The sequence below is a fragment of the Microtus pennsylvanicus genome, chromosome 4 (genome assembly GCF_037038515.1).
Source record: "Microtus pennsylvanicus isolate mMicPen1 chromosome 4, mMicPen1.hap1, whole genome shotgun sequence".
Classification (NCBI taxonomy): domain Eukaryota; kingdom Metazoa; phylum Chordata; class Mammalia; order Rodentia; family Cricetidae; genus Microtus; species Microtus pennsylvanicus.
The window spans coordinates 99,075,716-99,083,638 of record NC_134582.1 but is presented as its reverse complement, the minus strand read 5'-3'; the positions used below and the strand labels follow the sequence as shown (position 1 = coordinate 99,083,638).

Genomic DNA, 7,923 nt, shown 5'->3' with positions numbered 1-7,923 from the left:
AGCAGGGTGGGTCCATTCCCGGCGCGAGTGGGTGGGGGTTTCTGGGTTAGGAAATGGGCTGCTGGAAGGGACAGAGAATGAATTGCTGAAGTGAGGGGTAGTCGAGCCTTGCCAAGGTTGGGAGTTCTCCCAGCAGAAGGGGAAAGGAAAAGAACCAGAGAAGAATTAGTACAGCGAGTAGGACCCGGTAGAGCCAGGGAGGCGATAAGAGCAGGAGTCCGCCGCCAGGTCCGGAGGGGGAGGAGTGACGCGGGCCCAGTGCGCCCTCCCCGGGGCGGGCGGCGCGCAGCGAGGAGGGGGCAGGGCGGGGAGGGGTGAAGGGAGGGAGCGAGGGAGGGAGCCAGGCGGCCGCAGGGAGGGCGCGCCAGGGAGGAAGTCCAAGAGACAGAGAGAGGAGCACTCCTGAAAGAAGACGACAGGCTAGTCCCCGGGGTCCGGGCTGAAGTCTGGGCTCGAGGGCACAGCTGTCCGGCTACGGACAGCGTCGCCTTGGTGGCCTAGGAGGTAGTTGCGCAAGGCGCCGGCCGGAGGCTGGGAAGAGGGATGCGCGGGGCGTTGCCTCCGACCCGCCGCCGCCGCCGCCCGAAGCCCCAGAGGAGCTGAGAGAGGCTACTCCGAAGCGCTGGCCCTGAGTGGCCCCGGCTGCGGCGCGGCCGGCGTACTAGGGCGCTTGCCCGGCTTGTGGGCCAACCCGGCTCCGGCGCCGCTGGTCCCGGTCCGGGGTCCGCCCCCCAGGCCCGGCCTCGCTCCAAGCTCCCAGATGACCACCGAGGGCGGGCCCCCGCCACCTCCGCCGCGCCCGCCGCCAGCCCCACTCCGCCGTGCATGCAGCCCGGCGCCCGGCGCGCTCCAGGCCGCCTTGATGAGCCCGCCGCCCGCCGCCACCCTGGAGACCACCTCGTCGTCGTCATCTTCATCTTCAGCCTCCTGTGCCTCGTCCTCTTCCAACTCGGTCAGCGCCTCGGCGGGTGCCTGCAAGAGTGCGGCGGGTGGCGGCGGCACGGGATCCGGGAGTGGGGGCACCAAGAAGGCGACCTCAGGTCTTCGGCGACCCGAGAAGCCTCCCTACTCTTACATCGCGCTCATCGTCATGGCCATCCAGAGCTCTCCCAGCAAGCGCCTGACGCTCAGCGAGATCTACCAGTTCCTGCAGGCGCGCTTTCCCTTCTTTCGCGGCGCCTATCAGGGCTGGAAGAACTCCGTGCGCCACAACCTCTCGCTCAACGAGTGTTTCATCAAGCTACCCAAGGGCCTCGGGCGGCCCGGCAAGGGCCACTACTGGACCATCGACCCGGCCAGTGAGTTCATGTTCGAGGAGGGCTCGTTCCGCCGGCGGCCGCGCGGCTTCAGGCGGAAGTGCCAGGCGCTCAAGCCCATGTACCATCGTGTGGTGAGTGGCTTGGGCTTCGGGGCCTCGCTGCTGCCCCAGGGCTTCGACTTCCAAGCGCCCCCTTCAGCGCCTCTGGGCTGCCATGGTCAGGGTGGCTATGGTGGCCTCGACATGATGCCCACAGGCTATGATACAGGCGCGGGTGCTCCGGGCCATGCGCATCCACACCACCTCCACCACCATCACGTCCCCCACATGTCGCCCAACCCGGGCTCCACCTATATGGCTAGCTGTCCGGTGCCTGCAGGTCCTGCGGGCGTCGGTGCGGGAGCGGGTGGCAGCGGTGGCGGCGGTGACTATGGGCCGGACAGCAGCAGCAGCCCAGTGCCCTCATCCCCGGCCATGGCGAGCGCAATCGAGTGTCACTCGCCCTACACTAGCCCTGCGGCACATTGGAGTTCGCCTGGCGCCTCACCTTACCTCAAGCAGCCTGCCCTGACGCCAAGCAGCAACCCTGCAGCCTCTGCTGGCCTGCACCCCAGCATGTCCTCCTACTCGCTGGAGCAGAGCTACTTGCACCAGAACGCCCGCGAGGATCTCTCAGGTAAAACAAAGCTCCCAGGCCCGCTGCAGCCTTAACCTAAGGGCCGGGGATACTGCGCCTTCTGTTCCCAATGCTGGGGTCTGTTTAAGTGGTATGCTGGGGGGATTGTGCACCGTATTCCTGGCTGGGAGGATACAATTTGATCTTACAGCATTCTCTGATACTATGGGCCAGCTGGTGGGCTCCAGAATTCGCCAACTGAAGAAGGGTGATGCCAAGTCCTAACTTTCTTGGCCTACGGTATGACACTGCAGACTTTTTTCCCAATTAGGCCAGACTCAGCTCTGAAAGAAGGCATGTGACTTTTGGAGACCTTGGTGGAGGAGTTGGGTTTGGTTCACTTTGTTCTCCTTACTCTTTTCAAAGTTCATTTTGCCCTACTTTAATTTCAAAAGTAAATGGCAGAGAGGAAAAGTTCTTAGCTGAGCAAGTAATGAAAGGAGAATGCAGGGAACGGGAGAGAAAAGCTACGAGTCCCAAGGACACTGCCAGTGCCTGCCAGTGACAAGGGGCACCAAGGAGAAGTCACTGAGTACACACAACACAGTGGATCAAGTTAAGGACACAAGTTTGTCCTGTGCCTCAGGGCATGGGTGGCCTGGTGTGATACCCCCAAGAAATGTGCCTAGAGGCCACTTGTAGTGTGGCTGGTTTATGCTGTGTGGGTTGCAAATTATGAAAATTTATTGACTTGTGAAAAGTGGTGAAGGGTGGGAGGAGAGGAGGGAGTGGAGGTTTGGCTAACTTTATCTAGAGGATATCACTAGACCCTTGTTAAATCCCCTGGGGCTCCCACGGGTGCAGATTGAAATCTGGGAGCTTGTCTGTCAAGGGCAAAACCCAAAGGTGCTGTCTCCCACACACTTCCCATCCCAGTCAGAACAGTCACAGGCTGATGCTTACCTCCCTATGTTTGTGCCTGCATGGGCAACAGGAGCTTGGGGGAATGGGGACGCCAAGAAACAGCAAAAGATCTTGGAGAAATTTCCCAAATAAGCCTTTTAACTGGGGGTCTCAGAGGTTAACCAAACAAAGACAGTCTAGGCAGGACCACACGGGAGAGGATTTTAGGCTGACTTAACCCACAGAGAACAGAGTCTTGTTCAATTTTATGGGAATTTCAACAAGTAACCAATACAGATGACCCTCTCTCAGATTCCCCACCCCACCCCCACCTCCCGCCCCACGGGCTAGCTGTCAGTCTCCCACCAACACACTAAACCTATTCCTCCCTCCCATCCTCGCTTGGCCTGCTGCTCCAGGCCCATCCTCTGTGCTTCCCTTTGGGTAGACCTAGCTTACCTTGAACTCAGAAGGTTTGCCAGCTGCCAGCAATCCATAAATAAATCTAGAAACAAACAAGCAAATGCCCCGGAAAGAGATTTCTGACCCTTCTATTAGATCCACGTCCCACGCCACGCACTGTAGGCCATGCACAAAACCCCCAGAAGTCCCCGGATATGGCAGCTTAGCTCTTTAGCTTGGACAGAATGAGAACTGTCCAGCTAATAAGGCAGACCTCCTATCCGTTGTTTCGGTGCCTTGTGAGCAGCCTTTCCCACAAGCTATAGCTTAGGCCGACCTGGCCCTGCTGCCCTTTCTTCATCGAAATTTGTCCTCCTCTCTTCCTAGAATATTCTCCTGATTTTGTCACCTCCAGTAAAGACCTCATGAAGGTGGTTTCAAAGAGCCCCCGCATTGTAAATAGGGACCCTGCAGGGCCTGGTTCTGAGTGCTGCCCACACGAATGCGGCCCATTGAAACTGGAAGGTCCCGCAAGGCCAGTCACTGCTGAGGCCACGCACACAGCGCGACCCTCCTTCCGCCGCACACCCGCACGCGCCTCGCCCACCACTTCCAAGGCGGTGGCGAAGGCAGCGTTCTCAGGGAGGCAGTGGCAGCTCGATCTGCCGGGGCCGAGAGTAGTCAGCGCTCACCGCGAAGCCCTGCGGGCCCCACAAGCCCGGTGTCTGCGGTCCGTAGCGGTCCATGAGAGCGCCAGCGGCGACCTGTGGTGTCGGCGCGAACTGTGGTGCTCGCTGGCGGCAGCGGTGGTGGCGAAGGATCCGGCCGGTCCCCGCGCGCACCTGGGCTGCTTCTCGGGAGTCAAGCAGCGCTGAGCTGTCCCTCGTAGGCGCCGAGGCCGAGCCACACCCGCCGCTGAGCGGCCTGGTCGCTCAGCGGCGGGTGGCGGGTGCCAGCCATAAGACTAAGGCTTTCCGCCGTTTTTTCGCTTTTTCCCCGGCTTAACGCTTTTCTTCTGCTTACAGCCACGACAGGGAGCAGCATCGGGGGGTGACACAGGCGTGCGGCTGGTGCTTGGGGAAGGCCTCCCGCGCAAACGCCCACGCACGCGGCGAGATGGGCACTGAAGCCCCAAGCCCACGGCTCCCTACCCCCACCCCCGGAGCCAAGAAAGCAAAAGCAAAAGTGGGCGGCAGGTTGGCCCTGCGAGGGACCGGCTCAAGCTCTGGGCCGCCTGACACAGGCTGTCCCCAGGCTCCGCTGCCAGTTCCCTCGGGGACTCATAGGGCAGCTAGACGCCCCGGTCAAAGAGCGCTTCTCAGCTTCCTAAACTTCGGGTTTATAAACGGGTGGACGAAGGGGTCGGGGACCTGCGGACTGGGGATGGGTAGTGGGCTGCTCCCCACCCCCTCCACTTTTCGGGCTCCTTCTCCTCCAGGGTATTGTCTCTGTCATCCATTGTGGATCATGGGGACAGCCCTTTTTTCCAGCGTCTTGATCTGAGACAGGAAAAAAAGGCACAAAAATAGAAGTGAAGGTTACAGAGGTGTTGGCAGAGTGCTTGTGCCCAGCGCAGTCTGCATCTAGGCCTGCCAGAGAGGTCTCCGGAGCCCGGGAGGGAAGTAGAAATTCACGAACAGATTCCCTCCCTCGGGGGAGGTACTTAAAACCAGGGCAAGAGTCTTGGGATTTGAGGGAGCTCCGAGAGCTGGGTTTTTGTTTGTTTGTTATTTGTTTTGTTTTGATTGTTTGAGTTTTTTCCTTTCCTACCGGTTATATAGCCATATACCCAAAGGCCACTAGCTGACTTTGCACCGCCCGTCAAAACCACAGATTAAATTGAAATTTTAAAAGTAATACACCTCACCGTCATCTGGATGACTTTTACTGAAAAGATTTTTTTCCTCTCCTTTCTTCTTCCAGTGGGACTGCCCCGTTATCAGCATCACTCCACCCCAGTGTGTGACAGAAAAGATTTCGTCCTCAATTTCAATGGCATTTCATCTTTCCATCCCTCCGCCAGTGGCTCCTATTATCACCATCACCACCAGAGCGTGTGCCAAGATATTAAGCCCTGTGTTATGTGAATGGACAGAGGCCTTGAAGGCTGCTCTTCCTCGTCTCCCCTTTCCTCCTCTCCCCTCCGAGAGGGGCAGCTAGGAACTGCAACGGACTCACATTCTGTGCACACGGATGGATAGCCCTAAGTAACACACTTACACAAATGCCCAGGGGAGCCCTGCTCGCCAATATTTGCCCATCGTTGGAAGAGGACACTGTTGGCAAGGCAATACCCCGGAGGAGGGACAGAGAGCGGACGTGATGGTAAAATGTTACTATGTGTAAGACGTAAACTTTCAGTTCTGGGTGGTCATTGCGTTCACTGATCAGGGTCTGAAAAGGTGTGTGAGTGTGTGTGTGTGTGTGTGTGTGTGTGTGTGTGTGTGTGTTGGTGTGTGCTTTTCAAACAGGCAGTGCTAAAAGCACAGTATTTCAAGAAAGCCTTGTTTAGTTGAGTGGCCCAGTAGGAGATTTTGCCCACCCCACCCCCAACACTCCCTTCGGATACAGGTGCCAAAGAACATTGTGAAGAAATGAAGAACCGACGAGCCTAGTTTAAGAAAGTGGCTCTCAGTATTGTGACAATACAATATTTTTTACAAGGTTGTTTTTCTACCACCATATTCTTAAAAATATTTTTATGATCTTCGTATACTCAACACTTTGCTTGTATTTTAAAAGGAGGGTATATTTGCACTTCTGTATACTTTTACAGTTTGCCAAACTATTTTGATGTAAGTTTTTTTTTCAATAAAATGTGTTTAACAAATAGTTGTTTTAGGGACCCTTTCCTCTGCAGTCACCCCGTCATAGCCACACACACCCCAGGCAGCCTTGCAATTCTAGACTGCCTACCCTCAAGTTGTATGACTGACATGAAGCGGGAGGCCTCTGCTTTGAATAAGCCTGGCCAGTCCTGACTGTGGGTCTTCTCAGGGAGACACTTCGGCCATTCCTTTCTCTGTCCTGCTCTCACTTTTTCTAGCCAAACAATAACCAGAAGGGGAAAGAAACTTAAAAACCACACACACACACACACACACACACACACAACACAACACACACTCACACCAAAATAAAAAAAACAAAAAGCCAAAACAACAAAAGCTGGCAAGATACTGAAAGCCAAGGGTTGGGTCTGAGGAAGCCAAGTTTTGTGCCCCTTTGGTTTCCTTTCCTGTGCCCAAGAGTTCTGCCCCTTTGCTCCTTTCTCTCGCTGGGAAGAAGCAAGGGCAGAGCCCTGAGCCACCACCCTGAGCCGCCACCCTGAGCCGCCACCCTGAGCCCCACAGCTTCCCACCCTCCCATCCAGGCTGTAGTTTGCTTTGGGTGGTGGTCAGATCAAAGGGACCCAGAGAGAGCAGAAGGCAGCAAGGGGGTTTTTAACTGGCACCCTCCACAAAGGCTCCCACAGCACTGCACAGCCTCTCCATCCTTTGTTGCTGGGTTTCCCTACCCTGAATGCTACCCACAGAACTGGCAGGACACCGGATAAAATGGGAAAATAGTCCAGCGAGGCAGGCAGATTTATTTCCCACCCAGAATACACTTCTGTTGGGAACAGAGCAATGTGCACCTTTAATCATGTTGCGGCACTTTTCTCTTCAACCCAGGGCTCGATTTTTGTTTTTGCTTTTGCTTCTCGAGTGGGAAACTCTTTCTTTCAGATTCACCACCAGGTACTTATTTGTAACTAGGGTGAGTGGTAAAAAAAAAAATGTTTTTAAATATTTCATTGCATCTCAACCTGAGGTGGTTTCCCAAATAAAACATCTCTTGTTTCAAAACTCTTAGCCATATTCCTAACGCTTAAGCCTCTTTCTTGTATTAAAAAAAATCATCACCGAGTTATACACGTTTCTGCATTATCATATTTGCATTTAAATCGAGTATTTTCTACACCCCGCCCCCCCTTTTTGTCCTTTATTCTGAGCTACTCGGGGGCCTGCTATAAATTATGAAGTCAGTCTCAGAGTTTGCTCCGACCACAGTGCTGTGTTTACATTCCTTCCAAGGCAGCCGGCATGGTCGTAATTTATATCCTAAACACTTGAACGTAACTTGTTTATACAGAGAATGACGGGACCTCAAACTCCAGGCCGGCCCGGCCAACCGCATCCGGAGGATCTGCGCGCCCCCTGGTGGAGCAGGAGACAGGTGCATGAGGATCTGGGCTCAAAAAGCGCTAAGAAGCTTTGCTTTCAGTGGCTCATCAGTACAGACCTTTAGAACACATCACCGTCGGGGATTATGCTTTCCGCTTTTAGGAAACACTTCTGATTCTCTCTATTGTGTCCTTTTCATCCGCAGTTTCATCCTGAAAGCTGATGGAGACTCATTAACCCTCCTGACCTTCTTTACTATCTGCTAAGATCTTGACACCTTTAAGCTGCTAGAATTCTCCTCGATTAAGGTCACTGTTTCCTTTTGAGTCACAAAAAGACGCTTCTCAGCTGCCCCTCCCTCCTAGACACATGCACACAGACATGTTGGTAATCATTTCTTCTCATTTTTTTTCAAGTTAAAAAAAGTGTCTACATGTTTCTGAAATATTGGTAAGACAATCCTAAAATCGGTGCTACAGTACTTTTAAGAGTGAAAATAAATAGTAACTCAATGAGGAGGGTCCGAATCCCTCAATTCTTTGTATATGTTGGGGACCAAACTGCATGCTAACCCTTGC

At 54.6% G+C, this 7,923-nt stretch overlaps 1 protein-coding gene across 1 annotated transcript; it reads left to right on the top strand.

Moving 5' to 3' along the window:
* The first annotated feature begins 363 nt into the window (after positions 1-363).
* Positions 364-6,005, top strand: Foxf2 (forkhead box F2). The gene is made up of 2 exons (XM_075969963.1): positions 364-1,934; positions 5,103-6,005. The coding sequence occupies exons 1-2, from the start codon at positions 761-763 to the stop codon at positions 5,264-5,266; spliced, it is 1,338 nt and encodes a 445-aa protein (XP_075826078.1). The 5' UTR covers positions 364-760; the 3' UTR covers positions 5,267-6,005.
* The last annotated feature ends 1,918 nt before the right edge of the window (positions 6,006-7,923 follow it).

What these genes read in the sequence shown, in the direction of transcription:
- Foxf2 (XM_075969963.1), top strand. Translation starts at nt 761, where the DNA reads ATGACCACCGAGGGCGGGCCCCCGCCACCTCCGCCGCGCCCGCCGCCA. An exon ending in CGCCCGCGAGGATCTCTCAG is followed by an intron (nt 1,935 to 5,102) that starts GTAAAACAAAGC and finishes TTCTTCTTCCAG; the next exon opens with TGGGACTGCCCCGTTATCAG.